The sequence below is a fragment of the Argiope bruennichi genome, chromosome 9 (genome assembly GCF_947563725.1).
Source record: "Argiope bruennichi chromosome 9, qqArgBrue1.1, whole genome shotgun sequence".
Taxonomy (NCBI): domain Eukaryota; kingdom Metazoa; phylum Arthropoda; class Arachnida; order Araneae; family Araneidae; genus Argiope; species Argiope bruennichi.
Window position 1 is genome coordinate 16,350,023 of NC_079159.1, and position 20,343 is coordinate 16,370,365.

The following is a 20,343-nucleotide window of genomic DNA, read 5'->3' on the forward strand; positions in this document are numbered from 1 at the left end:
TCTCTGTTCTTTCCCAGGATGTGTAAGAGACAAATTTTTCATCCGTCAACAAAAGGAGAAAAACCAAAATATGAAAGATTTTGACATATACAAGTGTGCACCAAACGGAAATTACAAACCACCAGAATTTATATGATGACATATTACAAAACCATGATGATAAAGCAGAACATTTCATCGTTTCAATGAGAAGAAAATCAGGACATATTTGAAATACAAACAAACATTGTTTTTTTAGTGTGTTTGTGATAAAAAGAATAGTTCCATATGTTGAAGAAATGGTAAAAACACTTTTAATAAAATTTTCTAATCTACTCTCTACTCTCTGCACAATGATTGTTTTCATAGTATTTTAGAGTGGGGATTTCTTTTAACCTTTTCCATACATCCTTTATAGATGGGAAATATTTTCCCCTCACCCCATTTCCATCTTTAAAAAAAATAAATAAAAATAAATACAATTTTAAATCTAGGAAATAACATATAACCAATGTGTCCATTTTAATCAAGAACCAATTACAAACTTCTAAACTGTTATATATATATATATATATATATATATGATATTTTAAATTCTTAATTTAATTCAAATTAATTTCCAAAGTGTTATCTTAATTTAGTCCATAGTAATTTCATTCTCTTATTTCCTGATCCAATTCCACTTTCTCTACTTAATTAATTCACGGGAAACTTTATAAAATTGCTGAATCGGCTTAACGCCGACACTTTCACACGCTCTGTGTGAAGGGACAAAATATTGCTGACTTCACAAATTCTTCTAAAAGATCCCAGTGTTTCCCTTGCTTTTTGATTGACATGCCATGGAAATCCTTATTAAAACATAACAGTAAATAAGACTCTCTCTTATTTTTTCTCTTAGTAAGAAGAGAGATTTGTTTCTCTCTCTTCTTACGCCATTTCTCGACTAATCTGTTGCTGAGAGCGGACGTGCTTGTGCATAAACATGCCTGCCTCCAGGGTGAGAAAATAAAGCGAACTTTAAAACTTCAATGAGTCTGTCTGTCTTCGAAAATGCATTCTGCTTCAAACAAAATAATGCTTATATATCTACTGGAAAAATGTAAAAGTGTGAATACTGATGAAGTTTTTATATCATACCCCTATTACATCATTTATGTTTTGTAAAATTTCTTAATATTAGTAGCATGAAGAAAAATATTTCATTTACTTATTAGGTCAAAAATGTGTTACATATCTACAATTTTGATAACAATACCATAAATTAAAATCCGTATACATATTTGTCAGTATTAAGGTTCCGTATTACCATATACATGAATAGACAGATAGTCAACCCCCAGTTTGATTTGTACAAAATTTGCAATTATGAAGCTAAATTACACACCAAACTTTATCAATTTGATTCATTGTATTTCTGATTTAATATGTTTGCAACTGCATACACATCCCTTTCATAAATTTCATCTAAAATTTGATATAGAAATACATTGTTAATGTAAAGAGCAAATACCAAATTTTAGACTTTGTTAATGCAAAGAGCAAATTCATTCTTTCTTTGCGATGGGATGTTTGCTAACAGACACAGGATTCCCACTCTAAATGCAGGAAAAGATTCGAGACTTTTCAAAGACCTTTTTAAGAAAATTCTAAAACCATAAAATTACATGACACAAAAATATATATAATGAGTAAATCAATACTTAATAGTTTAAAAGTGGGTTTTGAGATCATGATGTAAAGCCATTACTGTAAGCCACTGGATGGCTACTATTAAATATAAATTTCATTCTTCACTAACACATTCATACTATCAAGGCAAAATTTGTTTCCTTCTCACAGATTTATTTTACCTCTGCTCCTCAAAAATAACATATGCATATTTTGCCTATTTTTTAAGGACCTAGTGAAAAATCAAGTACTTTTCTGAGCCTCTGGGTATAGCAATATAAAATTCAAGGAAATTTCAAGCACTACAAAAATCCTGACACAGATATGATTGCAAACTTTTTACCTGCTCCAAAAGGTCTAAAATGTGAAGATTTATCAAAATTTACAGATCATATATTTTGACAAACACAATACAGAGCTGTTCAAAACAAATGAACCAATTAAAAATTATAGCTATAATCTATATAGTTATAAACATTATAAGCGCATGATTATAACTATGCCAATGATGCTTATAACTTTTTTTAAACAAGAGGGAGAAAAAATGTAAAACATGTCATATAAAAGTATCAAAAAGTATAAACATATAGTATAAAAAGAAGCTTAAAGTTTTGCTTGTAGACATAACTGCCATAAATGATTTTAGTTGGTCATATGGTTAATACTCATCAATAGTTCATTTTACTATCATAAGAATTATTCCACTTTCAGTTATTTGTTGTTGTTTTTTTATCATTGCATGCAAAGAGGCATTCAAGCAAAGTCTTTGTCTGTGAGTATTGAATATGAATCAGTAGCTGTAAATATACTTTACAAAGTTTAGTGTGAAATGATTTATTACATAAATATTGCCTTTGTGACCAAGCGAAATAACATCGGATAATTATTACACACGCAAACTATAACTTTTTGCATATGGACTCAATCTGAATTGCCCCAGTTGGAAAAACCATGGATTAATTTGAATGTTTTCAGGTGCATAACTGAAATCTAGGGCTGAAAGATAATTTGCAACCAGATATTCATATGGAAGGGACAATTTCATTCAGTTTTTATACAAAAAAATTACCCTGGATTTTAAGGCAATGAAATTTTCACATTAGCTGGAGTCGTAAAGTTAAGTTTTTTTATGTACTCTATTAAGAAGTTTCTTTTCTATCAATGATAGGAAGAAAGTTAAAGTGATTTGAAATAGATGCATTTTCAATCATCCTGTACATTTTTTTTAATATTTCATATTTGAAAAAATACATGTTTTGATTCAAAGAATGAAATGTTAGTCATAAGTAGGTTAACTATAAGCATCTATTACAAATTAGTGATATTGCGTGTGGCTCATGTATCTCTTAAACTTTGTATGTGTGTGTAAAAATGTAACTTTTCCACGTCTAGTAAACATTAAATTTCATTTCATAAATTCTTGTTCAAGAAACTATAACAAATTTACAATATATTTGAGTGAGATTATATGAATTAAAAAGTTAATTCACAAGACAACTTAATAATAAATCCAAATATTATTTTCAAAAAATAAGAAGAAACTATGAATCGATCAAAAACTTTATTGAAGTAGGAATTACTCTGTTTAATTTTACAAGTCAACAGTAAAGAAAATATATCATACAAAAAGAAAAGAAAGCAGGTTTCTTTCTTTTTTGACAGCTAAAGGAAGATCCAATGTGTGGCTTGAAACCACTCTAAATTAAATACAGCAAAGGACTAAGATTAGCAAAATTGAGATAAGTTAAATGACAAAAATCTCATTTGACAATTGTGACTCATGAGTTGCAAAAGAAATCAAGCGATCCATATGTAGATGATATAAATAGGCTTATCTATATATAATCTTCCAAAAATAGCTCTGCTACAATATTTGCAAAAGAAAAATTTCCTTTACAATCTTTGTAAAAATTCTAAAAGTCGTGTTGATTGTGTCTAGGGTGAGCAGTCTATTTGTACTACATCTGATATATCTTCATTAGGTTTGAAGCCGAAATGTAGAACATTGCCTTTCCTGTAACCCCACGCCATATGTTCAGTAGTAAAATGAACACCTATGTCACCACTGTTACTCACACATATTGCACCTCCATAGCCTTGAACTCGGTTTTTCATGTATTCCAAACCAGCAACAACCGCATCATGAGCAGACATACCTAAAAATTAAAAAAAAGAAAATTGGTCTTTGAATTATTGGCCAGAAGAGAATTTATTTTTAAAAAAATTTATACCAACAATATTTTGATGAAAATAAAAATATGTTTTCCCATCATTTCAAGTAATGTAAAACTGTCAAGCACTGTCTTTTTAAGCTGAATTTCATATTGTAGCAAAGCTTATCTTTTTGCATAAAACTGTGGTGCAATTGAAAGACATAGATCAATGGTTCCAATCCAGCTGCAGGTGAGATGCATACACATTTGTTTTGCAATATTGTCTCTCATTTCTTTCTTCTAAATTATTTTTTCAGATTATTATTAACTGTAATTATTGTTATTAATTGTAACTATATCTCTGGAAAGTTCTAGATGCCAGCCATGTTTTCATTCTAGCTTAGTTTACAAATTTTTCTGGCTAGCTTCATCTATGCAACAATATAAATTAAAATAAAATATGTATACACATACTCTAGCCCTAAAACATTTTACAATTAATAATCAATACATCTGAAGTGCTGTAAATATTACCAAAGAATTAAATATTAAAATCTTTATTAAGTTATATTCTAAATAAATCAGCATCATAATAAAATATACTATATATATTGTAATAAATATGGATAATGAAGCATAATAACAAATATTAAGTTTTATTATTGATAAATAATAATGTGATGATTTACTATTTCCCATGATAATAAATTTTGATAATTTATCTTTACTAATTTCAAATGCAAATTTGAAAGTAGCAACAGCAACCTATAGTTATCTTTAATTAATAATATGTTTGAAAATCTAGTTCTGCAGAGAAAAAAAAAATTGCTTTGCACTTACAGAAGTAAACTATGTCTATGAAATTATGCCTAACTAGAAGAGGTTACTAGTTTTGTTTGGAAAATAAACTAACTGTTCATACTGGCAAAAGAGAGATCAACCTCTTTTATTCAAATTATCTAATATTCATTCATGTTTCTATAAATATATTGATAAGGTTACTTAACATAACAATCATCTACAATCTTGAATGCACCAACAATCAACTGCATTCAAAAGAATTCTTAAATACTTTCAAGCTATCAAACTTGCCAACATTAAAATTAATCTTAAAGAAAAATATTACTGCCATGTTGATCTGATTTTTAAATGCTAACCAATTTAATCATTGAGGCAAAAACAATTTTTCTATACACTTCATGATAGGCACTATTGAGTTATTAATTTTAGAAACACTATTGTCATACCACAAACTACCTCATTACATCATATTAAATCCCTATTCTCTAATGACCAGAAAAGCAACCAGTGAAATGATTATCAAGGACAAAAGTTGAAAGAGTTGAACTGCATTTTCCAATAATAATCCAATACAATTAAATCCAATAATAATTACTGAAGCTGACAAATAAAGAATTTAAGAGGATTGGATTCCAACATTAAATACTGTATAAATAAATAATGTAAATTGTACAAAAATGTATATCAATAAACTGTCTCTAATTTATGTATAGATTTTATTGTCCAATTTCAACAACAAAAATGTATATTTTGAAAAAATGTGGAAATGTACAAAAGTCTGGCATGGTTTTAATGGTATTTAAAAATCATGGAAATAAGAATTTTTCCTTAAAATATAAATTTAAGAAACAACATAAAAATATAATCAAGATCATTAAAAATTGAAAAATTGATATATATTTTACATTAAAGTTTAATAATATTGTTATAGTTCTTTTTTTAAATCAAACAAACTTATTTTTTCAGTATAAACATTTACAAAGCTTTTAATTCAATATTTGAAGTTTTAGAATAACAGCTCTCATCAGACACCATAGAATAAGATCAACCCAAATATGATTTCTATGTAATTGTGAGATTTTATGACATACAAGATTGATAAAATTACGAATTACTTGCCCTAATTTAAAAAATTTTGAGCACAACAAAATTGATATCTCATACCTTGTTGCATAAGACCAGTGATATGGCGAGATAAGCAAACCCTCATGATTGCTTCTCCATGCCCAGTAGTTGACACAGCACCAACAAAATCATCAGCAAATCCTCCGGCTCCCACAACAGGAGTATCCCCCACTCTCCCAGCAAGTTTTGCAGTTATACCACCTGTAGAAGTAGCACAAGCAACATGTCCTGCAGAATCAATAGCCACAGCACCTACTGTGTCATGATCACTAAAAAGAAAAAGTTCATAATTTTACTGTCAATAAATTTTATTTATTCTTTCATGGATACGTATAATAAGTTCTACTATCACGAGAATAAAAAACTCTAAGAATAATAAATCATTAATATAAAGTAAGATTTAATAAAATTTGGTGAGGGAACAAACATCATAACAGATGATTTTTTTTAAATCATGTATATTAAAATATATTTCAAAAAGAAATGATGGAATTCATGAAATTAAGTAGTTAATATAAAATTAATAATGAATTGAGTTATATTATATATAATTGTAAGAGTAAAAACAATCAATCTAATGCTTACATACATAGCATATGCTACCTTAATTTAATATATATATAAATTTCCCTCAATCATGTATCAATTATAAATACATTAAGTCAAAATGCTCATATTCTTAAAAAAAATATGTATATAAAGCAATCGTCAAAATTCAGCATGCACACAGGATACTTATAAAATTATAATATACGAGTATATAAAATCCAGTTTTTATTTCAATAAATGTCCATACATAAAACACATAGTAAAATATAAGCCTTTAAAAAGTTCAAATGAACATATGTACTGAAAAATTAAAATTCAATTTATTTTATGTTTTATTTGTAACTAATCATGCTAAAATCATACACCTAATAAGCTGATTATATATATATATATCCAGGAAAAATCTTAAACATTTTCAAATTTTTATACATAAAAAAAATCAATCCTTATCGAGAATAAAGTTAAGTTTCTAAAAGGATCTCCCCTGCAATCCATGTTACAAAAAATGAAAAACAAATACAAAAAGGGGATTTAAATTCCCAAAATTCAAAGTATATAGAGAGATAATATAAGGATGAAAAGATATTCATCAAAAGTATTCATTTTAATATGCATCAAATAATGCTTTTTCCGATATCCTTACTAAATAAAAGTACTAATCAAAGGTGTTTTTTTTTTTTTTTTGAATCAGACTGATTTTCTTAATTTTATCACATTATATTGACTTCAACTGACTAACATCTAATTTTTTTTTCAGTATAGAGATTTCTTAAATGAAATAAACAGTCAAATATTTGTGAAGTACTCTCAAAATCTCCTTCGATGTGACTTCTTTATTTTGACTCTTTGAAATATATTGGATATTATAGATATTGTTTCTACCAAATTTCTTACAACTGTTATTAAATTTTATTTGCTTTCCTTTTATTCAATTTTAAGTTCTTATTATGGTTCTTTTATATTATATATTTTCAAACAGAAAACTTAACAGTTTTAAACAAACAAAAAAATTGGCCAATGCAACAGAATTACTAATAAGGAAAAGCTATTTCAAATTTATTACCATAAAAAAAGTCAAAACTCATTAAGCATAAAATTAAACAATTCTCTAACCTTCCAATTTTGTAAGCTTGACATACAAAATTTTGTCCTTTTAAAATTTTAAATTAAATCTTTTCATTTCCTAAAGGACATGAAGGGTCCAGCTTTATATTCCTAAAACTGTTTAGTTTCAAAGTAACTGATTTTATGTTCTCTTTGTGCAGAGCATAAAAAAGCTTATTGTAATTTTCAAAAAAATTTTAACTTGAGGGGGGGTTTCCCCACATTTCAGAACTTCACCAAGTCTGCCTCAAAATAGCCCTAGTGTTGCTTTAAAACAGGATGTTAATATAACTAAATTAAACTCGAAACTTGAGCTCGAAAACACATTTGTGGCATTATGTCTGTCTGTAACATAATCACTTTGAGTCAGACGAATGAAATATGGTATATGATTTAATAGACAAATTTACAGATCTCTACCAATATTTTAATAATTGCTTTAATCAGTCAAAAGTTTATATAAAAATCAGTTTAATGAAAAAGCCCAAGAATCCTACTAAAAATTTATGTAACATACCAATATAGTCACAAAAAGTTATTCTGTTAAAATTCTAATACAAATCTCTTCAGCGTCTTAAAATTTAATACAAATCTTTGGGGAAATTTTTAAAAATATACTTACACATAATGCTAAAGAAAGGGGGGGGGGGAAACCATATTTATCTTATTTTTAAAAGACCAGAAAATATAATAAAAGCATATATACACAAAATTCTATTTGCACTTACTTTAAGGACATGGAGGATTTCACAACATTCATAAAAGTTTTGTATTGATGAAGCCTATCTTGAGCATAATTAGTAACAAGCTGTTCGGGTTGAATGAGTGGCATGCCCACAGTTTGAGCAAACTGGTGTGCACCTGAGCCAATAAGAAGGACATGATCACTCTGAAACATTGAGAACATTGCTCATAAGCACATATTAATAAAATATACTCAGACCTTCCTTGCTTCTCTCATAAATAAGTTACAATGTTTGAAACATTATTTTTAAAAAAGCAAGCATTCACAAAAATATTATTCAACAAGATTTCAAATAGTGAAAATAAATACAAGTTTAAATTCAACCTATTTGATATAAAAAGGAACAAATGGCGGAAAGTTTTTAAAAAATTGGGAATCAAAAGTAAACATTAAAAAAATTAAATGGCATAACTGGCTTTTTTTTTTTTTAAAATTCCCATGCTCATTTCAAAAGTTGATTATTCATGTTTATATTTTTATATGCTTAAAATTGTAATTATAAAATGTTCTAAAGATTTCAGAAATTTGATTAAAAACAAAACAAAAAAAGCATTCACTTTAAATGCTATGTTATCAAACTTTAAAACTTGGAGAGAAAAATAATTGGATGCTAGCAAGATTAAAATATAACATGCCTATGATATTTAAAATTTCTTATTTTAAACTCTGAAAATAATAGCAAAATTTTTAAACCATAAAACAAAACACAAACTTGGAACAAAAAAAAAAAAAAGATGAACTTAATAAAACAGTGAAATGGGCAAAGTATAACACAAAAATAAATATGATTAATTGAATAATGAAATGAATAATTTTATACAAAAAAAATTCCCAAGATACTAAAAACATTGATTCATTTTATTTTTAGTCATGACTCTACAATCTCAAAAGTTATAAAATTTGATACTGAAAAATCTGAAATCTGTGCTTCTGCAGAAATATATCATGTCTAAATCATACATTTGGTAGGCTTTTAACACAAAATTCTTCCTGCCCAAAAGGTCAAAGATAACATTCCAGTTTCTTTTTTCTTTTAATATAGATATAGATATTTTAATATAGGTTAATATAGATAATGAATTACCCAAATTTTGCTAAGCATTCCTTAATGCAATTTCATGATATATCATAACCATGTACACAATCACGCATCTATTGTTTTTATACATAAAGTCTTGCAATCAAAAAATTAGTTTGAATAAAGTCTGCAATATTTAGGAAGTTATGATCTATAAGAAATTTAAATTAACTAAAAATATTTTAATAAAATAAGACTTAGAAGAGAAAAGCAAAGTAAAGTATTTTATTGAGCAATATTACTTCCTAAATTAGCGAAATTCATCAAAAAACTTAAATGACTCATGAAGGAGGAATATATTTATTTATATTAGAACTTTTTTAATTTTTCCCTACTAATGACTCATTCTAGAATAAAAAAATGTATCCCATTCTAACAGAAAATTTTACTCCAATGCCAAAGATCAAATAGAAATTAGAAAATAAAGCATTAGTTATGGATAGATAACAAGAAATAGAACTTCAATAAAATGTTTTTAAGATCCTTAGGAGTTGTAAATAATTTTCACCTTTTTTTTATTTAACTTCACACATTTTGATAAATTTGAAGGAAAAAGATCTTTAGAAAGTGTTTTAATATATAGTTTTATAATTTATACGATTTATAAATACCAACACAAAGAACTTCAATCCATAATTTAAATAAAAAGATTTATAAATTGCATTTAAATAACTTATATCAAAAAAGATCTTAATGGTTTTTAATGGAAACAACAATTCTTTTAATACAATATGTAAAAATCTGAGGGAAAAAAAAATACAAAACCTGTTCCATCACTTTTCTAGAAAGTGAAACAGGACTTGCAACTTCGGTAACTGCAGCAACTGCACCTGCTCTCATTCGTGTTCCTTCCATAATGATTGCATCCATTTCTACTTCTCCATTAATTGTAAGAGATGATCCAAATCCTGTATAAAATTTCCAATATGTTCAATTAATTTAATCCTCAATTCTTAATTTTAAGTAATATATAAAAAAAAGAAAAATAGTTTCCTCTTTTCAAAAAAAAATTTGTTTCCACTTGATAATCATTGTATAGAGTTGTAATGTTTATAAAAAAACACTTAATGATAAATTAAAAGCTGTATTTTTAGTTAACCTAATTGTGTAATTTTTACTTTAGAATGAAACTGTTAAAATGAAATTGAAAAAATATGTAAAAGTTTTAGCAGTACTAGCAGTACATTTTCAAGCGAAAAAAAAAGAACAATTTTTTAAAATACTATTTAGTCTAACTTCTAGAATTATTAAAAGAGACGTGGAACCTTTAGTAATATTAAATTTTGCAGATTATATGACTAAGAATAAATGTAGCAAGCTTGCAATTAATCACATTTTGAAGTTTAAACAACCAGTCAAAATTGAAACTTCAAGATTCTCATTGCTATCAATACACAATGAATACTAGCATATTACAAGGCTTCCATGCCAGAAATAAGCCTTTCAAATATACAAAGACTATTTCATAAATATATTTATGAGATTTTCTACTAAATATTAGGATTATTTAGCAATCATTCAATAGAATATATTACTACAATCAAAAACTTCCAGAATTTTTCTTAGCATTCTTCAATAAAAAAATTTTAATGTTTTTTTTTAATAAAATAAATATTAAAATTTCTTGAATGCAGTAGTATAACTGGATGTTTTTATTTCTTATGACAATAAAATAAATTATTATATTAAACTTCAATGCAATATATATATATTGAAAAATAAATGTATTCACCTATTATAATTTTAAAAAATTTTATTGGAATACTTAGTCTATTTCAAAAAATTCAAGTTAGATTTGTCTGTTTGTAATCATGCTGTGTTTGCCATACTTAAGTATACAAATGTGTCCAATGCAACATATTTTTCTCTTTCATAAAAGGGAATTCAATCATCATCAGAATTCAACCCCTTCAAACAAAAATCAATATTCATCCATTCATTGTCAGTTGGAGCAAAATATCTTCAGAAACAGATGACTAGCTGATTTGAAAGTAGAAACTTCCATATCAGTTTATTATATATGTATATCAAATACTTAAAATTCTGTATTTCATTTCAGATTCCTTTTCATTACTTTTTGCATCACCGAAAGGAAGCTAGATGAAATTTGCAAGACCAAAACAAAATTTTATACCTGCATTAAAGACTGGATCATCTTCCATTACTTTCACAGCAGCTTCCACAGCATCCAGTGCAGTCCCGTCTGGTGACAACAGAACGTCGTATCCTTTATTAACGGCTCGTTTCACACCATCCATTTTCAGTGGTTGCTTATCCGGTGGGATAGAGGCTGCTCCGCCATGTACTACCACTATAGGCATCATCCTTTTCTTCACTGTAGGTGAACGAAGATGTTTACGAGAAAAACGAGGTGAACTACGAGGTGAAGGACAAGGAGAGGAACGCGGAGAGTTTAGTGGAGATGGACGAGGTCGAACAGATGTAGACATGTTAGTACGATTAAAAAGTGAAGTCAGATTGAAAGCTAAGAAAACAAAGCAAAGAGTTTTGTTTGATTAAGACAGTAGTAGAGAGCACGCAAGAAAGAGAAAATAAAGTAAGTAGAATGCATACAAGAGAATCAGCAGCAATTATCACAGCACCATAACAAAGAACAAAATTTAGTTTGAACTACTTCTATCTACTTATAAAAGATTCAATAGCTTTTTAATATTATTCCATCATCAAGGCTTCAATCATTATCATTAAGCTAAATGTTAGTACTGTTAGAGATCTATCCCAAGAGCTAGCAAATTTCATTTTGGGTAGCTTCTATAAAACTAAAGCTTTTATAAAACTCTATAATACTTTAATTCAATTAAATTTCTATTGTTTCAAGTTAAAATATTAGCATCAACATGAATTATTTAAAGCTCTGGTTTTCAGTAATGATCAAATGAGCATATAAATTTTTTACCTAGGGAATTTTATGATTACACAAAGTAGACTTCATATTTAAATTTCTTTTTTATACATATATTCCTCTGATTCAAAAAAAATTCTTGTTGAAAATTTACTTAGTCTATTTTACATTTGCAAATAAGATTTTTTATCTTCCAATAATATATTATTTTAATCTTTCAGTAATATATTACTACATAATATCTACAAAATATTAATATATTCTTTAATGCTTTGAATAGTTTTAATGTAAATAGAATGAAATCAAAACTCTTTATAAAATCATAAAATGCAAATTTGAAGTGCAAAATTTTGCATCCTACTATTTTTGAATATCTTTTTAACTACTGTATAACTATAGCAGTCTAAATTTAATTGGCTTTGGCAAATGAGAATTTCCTATTTATTTTGTGAAATATTTTTATTTTATAATCAGAATATAGTTTTAAATTATCATTGGATTAAATTTATATTATTTCCTACACAAAGTTGTTTCAGATAAAACAGCGTACTCAACATGAAGATGAAGAAATGATTTTAATATGTCCTGCAGGGTAGCATCAAAATGCACTCAGATGTACCTTAAAGAATATTAGGATAAACTCCAATTTCATTTTTAATATAGCTCATGAAAACAAAATTGGATATATTACTTGGAAGAATGTTATAGAGATTCTTCTAAGAAATAGAACAAGCAAACAAACAAAATTTATAATACCTAATATTTTGCAATCAATTTTAGTTATTAATACAAAAAATCTATTTTAATACTACAGCACTGATGACAGCAAATTCAAAAATAATAATAAAAGAAAATCAAAGTGGGCCTTATAAATTTTAAAATCACTTTCAATAACTGAATTTTAAAGAGATCTCACTTTTGGAAAAAAAAATATAATTTTAACATTTCAGAAATGTAGAGAACAATTTTCCAAACTACAAATAAAAATTTAATTATAGTAAAAATGTACAATTCACGTTCATTTTAAAATAAATTAAGCATGAAATGAAAATTATGCTTCATTTTGTTGTTTGATTACTTATCAATTTTGCATCATTAATTAAAAAAGAATGTATTGCAAGTAAAACATAATTAGAAAATGAAGAGTAAAATTCACATAGAAAGTAATAAAAAAAGACACACAAGAAATCATTCAGAATGAAACAGAAAGTAAACATAAAAAATTTTATTACGATTAGGATACATACACATGGTTTATCACATAACAAAATGAAAACAAATCAGGATTATAAATCTTTATAAAAACATCTACAAATCATTAAATAAATCAAACTTGTTATATATTAATTAAAGATTAAGTAATAGCATAATTTTCATAATTAGTTTCAACTTTTAGTGGACAAGTGATTATCATGCTACAGTTAATCTCTTCTGAAATAGGAAACTTCGACCTGTAAGGAAAGAGGAATGAATTTTAATATTAGAGATTATAATTTATTTAAACCTTCGCTTTTAAATCCAAAATAACCAAAAAAAAAGTTTTAACTTCAAAATTATCTTAAAAAGATTTCTTAACAAAGAAAAAGTTTTTATGTGAACACGAATTTAAAGATTACATACATAATTTTGCTTTCACGAGAAGGTTATTTATGGCTTAAAATCTCACATGTATAAATGATGATTAAGAATAAGAATGAATGGGAAAAAATTCATACATATTTTACTTTTGAAAACATTTAATAACTTCTAAAAAGTATTTAAATCCTCAAAACAGAAAAAGAATATAACTCTTTGATTAAAAATTGGATTTGTTCGAAAATTTTATTTTAATCAAAACTAAATTTCTTATCTTATATTAACAGCTCAAAACATATGTTTTGAAAGAAGACAAAAAAAGCAATTCCGATTAGGAAGGAATAATATTTAAAATCCTACAATCTAAACAAAAAAAAATACGAAATCTTCAAGAATTTCTTTAAAATATAAATACTCTATATTTCAAAGAAAATAAATATAATGTAATTAAACAAAATTTGGTCAAAAAAAAACTTACAAAAATTATGAAAATATCAATTTTTGGCAATATGTTCCAATTGTTCTTGTACTTTTTTGAATTTTCTTTCAAAGAAGTTCCGTTTCTCCTTCAAGTATTTTATTCTCCACTCTTTTAACTTATAACCAAAACCAATTCCAAATAAAAATGAAACCGATACAATAACAAACAGCCCCTTCTCCGATATTGAAACAACCATATCTAAATAAATAAATAACGATTAATATATCGATACTGTCCGCAACTACTCTGAACCCGCAACATGAATTAAAACATAGAAAAAGAAACTTTGTCCATTTATCACGGTGCTAGCAGCAAGCCTCATTATCACCATCGACTCGTTAAAGAAAACTACACCTGATAATAATTTTCAAACCCTTTTAATTTTATAATAGTTCATTAAAAAACTATATTAAAAGAGACGTGAAGTATTTTTTCACATGTGTTGAAATTCATGAGCGTAATGGGCTGCATGCATACGAAAAATTTAATTTGTTAAGAGCAATTGCACCTCATCAGCTTAGTAATAAGCACAGCAGAATTGAATAATATTTTTCAAGTAATCTATTAAAAAAAACGATACTTTAATCGTCAGTCGCCTCAAACTTTTAATTTCAAATCTCCAAAGAAAATTTGTTACTTTCCTTATGTATTATTCTATTTATCCAGTATAGTCTATAAATCTATCATAGTTTTAATGGGATAAAATATAATGGTGAAGAGATAATTCAACGAATGGAAGTATCGAAGTTCCTCACACACCTCTATTCTCATGATGTAGCTCGATAATAGTCGTCTGAAAAGAAAAATCAAATAAGATGCATAATAAATGATCTGCAAGGTTCATCGTTCTTACATAGAATATTTAATAATAATTGATATCTCATAAAAATTTTCTCTCATTCTAATCTTATTAAAGCTCCACCGTCTCTAAATTGAAAGGGGGGAAAGAGTTTCTTTTTCTTTTTTACTAAAAACAACCAAGCAATTTTGTGTGCAGGAGGATTTCGTAATGCACGGACAGTGCGACGAATCGGCCCGATTTGTCTTGAATTTTTGTTTGTATTCTCCCTTATTATTTTTTTTACATTTTTATTTTTATTTATTTATTTATTACCATTATTTTTTCCTTTTTGTTGATCATTGGACTCTCAGAGTGAGAAAATAATGAAAGAGCATCGAAATTTTAAAGTGGAAAAGTTTAAAAAAAAAATCTTTTATAAAAGAAATTTTTTTTGAACTAAAAGGGGTGCTTACTGCCATAATTAAGAGTTGCAAAGCTACTAATTAAGAGTTGCAAATATAGAGATCCGAACCAAGAATTTTGTGTGATGATTGTGTTTCGACATTTAATGAATAAAAGTTCAAAGAATTCTTTTTTTTTTTTCATAATATGTTATATAAAATTGCAATTTGTACATTGGAGATCAATCGCAAGATTATACATGTAAGTGAAGCTGGAAAATAGGCTTTCAATAACTAAGTGATACACCAGAAATGCTGCGGTGATTAAGTGATGAAGTCTCTTTTTTTGAGTCTGGTGATTATAATCGAAATTCGAGACCAAATTTTCTTTCGCTGGTATGAACCTCGGAAGTTTGGAGATGAAAATGATAGCTTAAATATCATCCTAGTCTTCTAACATTGATTCAAAATTATATTTCAAAATAACCCTTATGTTGCTTCTTTACGGAAGTAAATAAAAACTGAACTAAACGGTAATTTGTAATTTTGCCTCCATTGCCTGTTGCTTGAAAAAAATAATCACGAGGTATCTGGTGTTCAGAACGTAATAATGCGCGAAAGGGGAGTAAACTTGTGCTTCACGTATTCTTGTGCACTAAGACAAGGTAGATTTAGCCTTTTTTTTTTTAATTTGTTTTCTTGACTATGAAGTACGCGAAAATATATTGCATTTTTCAAAAAATACGAGCTCGAAATTTTCATGATTTTTTTATGTTTCAGACTAACTACTCTGAGTAAAAAAAAAAAAAAAAAAAAGTAATTATATAAAATAAAAAATAAGCATTTTTTTCAATAATATCTTCTTGTCTGACAAGGGGAGGGCGCGGGTTTGAAATCTGAGATCGGGATGAGATTTAGTGTAATGATAGTATACATTTAGAATGTTCATTTATGAAAATATTAAAACGCAATAACCAGTCAATTTCTAGAAAATGATCCTCAAACTTTTGGTAAAGTTTGATACTGGTAACTTGACTCTCGTCATTCTGATCCCGATGGCATGGTTGTCTAGGTAAACGTCGCGTATGCGGAAGGTCAAGGTTCGATCCTGACAAGGATTTTTTCTTTTTTAATAATTTTTATTCAATTAAAAATTGACAAATACTCTTAATCAATATTTATTTAATTTTTTTTATCCAAAATAAATATTTATTATCAAAATACATAATAATAAAATTAAAATTTTAAAAGAAAAAAATTATAAATACAGATGCATTTTTTTAAAAAAATAAAATTATTTAAATTTAATTAACTATTTACAGATAGTTTTAATTGATATGCTACTTATTTTTATGCAAGGATAAATGTTTATTATTTTAATACTTAAATTGTAATTTAATATTTAAAAAATAATAATAAATATAACATAAATGGTGATAATTATTAATTATAAATACTCATATCGTTAAAAAAATTATTCAGTATTTCTAAAAAATTATCCTATATACATTTACTTTCGATTATATAAAAGATTCAATTACAGAATGGGAACTATAGTAAAAATATTAGAAACAAAATATATTTCGATATCTTGCGCCACTGATAAATGATGATTGCCCACAACAGCAAGGTTTCTTTAACATATCTATGGGAAAACCAACTTCATTTGCATTTAAAAATATCTCTCTTACATCAGAAAGTTGGGCAGCGTATCATGCATACCTTATCATCTTATTAAAAATTGGTGATGATAATTGATTGAATTTTTACACTATCTTTGCAAGAATTTATTTCTTGATCTTGTTCGATTAAATAAGAATTTTGTATTAATACGCGTAATACGCTTTGAACCATCTGCCAACGCATTCAATAAATTAACACTATTTCTTTTGATTAATGCAGTTGGGAATGTTTGCTTACATTTTTAACAATTACATAACCCTTCAATTTTTGATAAAAATATAGGTTTGTTGAGTTGGAATTAATAATTTATTATTATTAAAATCGGAGAATTTGAAAATTAATTGTTTGAAAATGATGCAAGCAAATTAAATTATCTGTAGAAATTAATGTTACGTTTTCAATTATTTTTCTTTTAAACATTAAATTCCAATTTAAGCATTAAAAGAATAAACATTTATCCTTGCATAAAAATAAGTAGCTTATTAATTAAAACTACCTGTAAATAGTTAATTAAATTTAAATAATTTTATTTTGTTTTAAAAATGCATCTGTATTTATAATTTTTTTCTTTTAAAATTTTAATTTTATTATTATGTATTTCAATAATAAATATTTATTTTGGATGCAAAAAGTTAAAAACATATTAATTAAGAGTATTTGTAAATTTTTAATTGAATAAAAGTTATTAAAAAAGAAAAAAAAAATCCTAGCCAGGTTTGAACCCTGACTTTCCGCATGCCAGGCGGTTACCTACACAACCATGCCATCGGAATCATGGGGACATGAGTCAAGTTATCAGCATATAAGCTTTACCAAAAGTTTGAGGACCAATTTCTCGAAATTGACTGGCCACTGCGTTTTAATATTTTCATGAATGAACATTCTATATGTATACTATTATTATACTAAATCTCATCCCGATCTCAGATTTCAACCTCTTGTCCTCCCCTTGCGAAAACACGATTATTCCAAAACGAGTAGAACAACACGGATGAAATTTGGCATCATATAAATTTGTAAATTTCCATCAAACTTTTAACGAGTATATTAAGAAGAAATTTGTATGACTTGTAACAAGTGGACATGATAATTGCTAAATATAAAGAGCTCGATCAGTGAAATTTAGACACAATTTTAGATTCAAAACTTGTAGAACCGCAATGAAGTTGGAACACATCTATCAAAAGGTTGGTCATCAGTCTATCTGCGTAATCGCATGCTTCGAAAACGTAATGACGTAGATAATTGAAAATTGGAATATGATTTTATTCCTAAAATTAGAATACTGTATCAAATTTTTGTCCCAATTGATAAAAAAAAAAAATCCATAATATATATTCGGTATTTTTCATTACGCAATGAAATGTAAAAAGCTCTTGCGAGAAGCTCTGAGCAGTCTTAACATTTACAGTCTTGTTCAAAATCTATAAGTTTATGAAGGTTAAAAGGAATAGAACTTCTATTACAAAGTATGCGAAAAAATTTTCATTCATTACATTTAAGGTTAGTTTCAAGGTTCAAGGTTTTATTCAACGCATTCAAGGTTATCAAGCACGACTAAAAATCAGTTTCTTTTTGGTTTGAAGATAGAAGTATATTTTATCAGAAATTTGGTAATCATCCAAATCATGAATTCGAGTAGACTGTAATACATAAGAATTTATCAATCTCTCGAGCACCGTCTGCAATATCCATCTACAGCAGTCTCCAGTTTCTAATCTTCTCCGATTATCTATTATTTCGCATTCTGGATCTTAGTAATGTTGTTCTCCCAAGAAAGATAATCTGGATTTTATTGTACAGCGAACCATATCTTTGGTTCTTTACTGTACCAGCATTTTAAAGTAATTAAATTGAAGTGTATCTAAAGGTAGCTGTAGGAGGTACGAAATATGTTGAGTAAATAAGACTCTCGCCGGCACGAAAGCAAATATAGGCAGTTTTATTCTTAATAAAAAATATATCTATTGCAAAGAGGCATTAAGATTGTTTATGATATTATTATAGAAAATCATTTTTCATAAAAAAAAGCGAAAAGAAATATGCAAAATATTTTAATTAATTAAAAAAGAAAAAATTGAATTTTCAGAATAATCTATTGATACATTTTTAATATGATGTTCGGAAAATAAAAATATCTACCAAAATGTGTAAAGCGATATAAATGGTTTTAGATACCAATAAAACTATTCTTTGAAATCGAATTCTGACAGAATAATTTATTCTATCATAATTCGTTCTTAATGTTTATTTAATATCTTTATTTAAAGATAATTCTGTTGAGTGGCTTCTAGGTTTAAGCATCTGAAAGAATCGATTGCTTCCTGTTTCAGAGGCATCGATTCTACAGCTCCCCTTCTCTCTCCCCCCCCCACTTTTTTTTTAAGCAGTGAGATCAGAAAGAAAAAAAGAGTCTATTAATGGAAATAGCGGGAATTCTGGGTAATTGCCTACTTTATCTATTTATTAATTTGGTCTTGATTTTCATTCGTACTTACAAACAGATCTTTTAGATTAATCTTTTTAAACCTTTGCGCTAATACTACAAACCAAATTTCATCTCTCTAGTTTTAGACTGAAGCGTTTTTAACTTTTCGTGTCCACAGATAGACAGATATAACCCAAAAAATATGGTTCTCGGATTCAGGAATATCTGAAATATCGAGATCCGCCGAAATTTAAAAGTAATTTTTTTAATGATTACAAAACTTTCCCTGTGAATACTTCATACTCAAGAAAATGAAAAAAGAAAGAAACAGTATTTAACTCTGATAGCACTAGCTATAATTAAAATAGAGTAGCTATGAGACTGAAGATACCCAATATTCCCCAAGGAATAATAGTCCCTATTTCTACTATTGGACAAGGTATCAATTTCATTCGCTTAGGTCAGTAAGAGGGGTCGTCTCTGAATTCAAATTAAGAACTTAGTTCCCTCTTAAGATTATTTTCGAGAATTTTTTTTTTCAATTACTTATTTTTATTATCGTAAAGGAAAATAAATAAATACATAAATAATATACAATTTATTTTAAGTTAACATAACAAGTTTAAGTAATCGTGTATTCATTTCCTACAGAATGCATTCGAAAACTTTTTAAGACTGGTATTGATTGTGCTTATTTTTCTACTTTTGAATTGCTTCTTTGAATTGATAAACTTCTTAAAACTTGTAACCATTTAAATAAGAAAATTCTATCGAAAAACTTACAGAAAATTTGGAATTCTTAAAATAAACAAATTAAAAATTCGGAATTCTTAAAATAATTAAATTAAAAATACGGAATTCTTAAAATAATTAAATTAAAAATTCGGAATTCTTAAAATAAACATACTGAAAATTCAGAATTCTTA

At 26.8% G+C, this 20,343-nt stretch overlaps 2 protein-coding genes across 3 annotated transcripts in view; one reads left to right on the top strand and one right to left on the bottom strand.

Annotated features, from left to right (window-relative positions):
- The window catches only part of LOC129984314 (SPARC-related modular calcium-binding protein 1-like), a 29,584-nt gene extending 29,263 nt beyond the window's left edge, over positions 1–321 (top strand). The window contains exon 8 of the mRNA XM_056094174.1: positions 18–321. Coding sequence (XP_055950149.1) covers positions 18–136 — 119 coding nt within the window. The 3' untranslated portion in view covers positions 137–321. The remainder of the gene's footprint in view (positions 1–17) is intronic.
- Positions 322–3,194: 2,873 nt separating this feature from the next.
- LOC129984650 (isoaspartyl peptidase/L-asparaginase-like) lies at positions 3,195–14,262 on the bottom strand. Of its 2 annotated transcripts, none has more exons than XM_056094571.1 (6): positions 14,122–14,262; positions 11,340–11,690; positions 9,971–10,113; positions 8,111–8,271; positions 5,769–5,998; positions 3,195–3,806 (listed from the first exon to the last, which is right to left on the bottom strand). In XM_056094571.1, exons 2-6 carry the CDS (start codon positions 11,653–11,655, stop codon positions 3,586–3,588), a joined length of 1,071 nt encoding a protein of 356 aa, XP_055950546.1. In that variant the 5' UTR covers positions 11,656–11,690; positions 14,122–14,262; the 3' UTR covers positions 3,195–3,585. The 2 variants fall into 2 exon arrangements, with proteins under 2 accessions (XP_055950546.1, XP_055950547.1); XM_056094572.1 differs by having other exon boundaries at positions 11,340–11,540; positions 14,122–14,259.
- Positions 14,263–20,343: the final 6,081 nt, after the last annotated feature.

Coding starts and splice junctions, on each gene's coding strand:
- LOC129984650 (XM_056094571.1), bottom strand. CDS start 11,655: ATGTCTACATCTGTTCGACCTCGTCCATCTCCACTAAACTCTCCGCGT. Junction 5,999..8,110: donor AAATCCTCCATGTCCTTAAA/GTAAGTGCAAAT, acceptor TTTTCTTTTTAG/TGATCATGACACAGTAGGTG. Junction 3,807..5,768: donor CACTGGTCTTATGCAACAAG/GTATGAGATATC, acceptor TTTAATTTTTAG/GTATGTCTGCTCATGATGCG.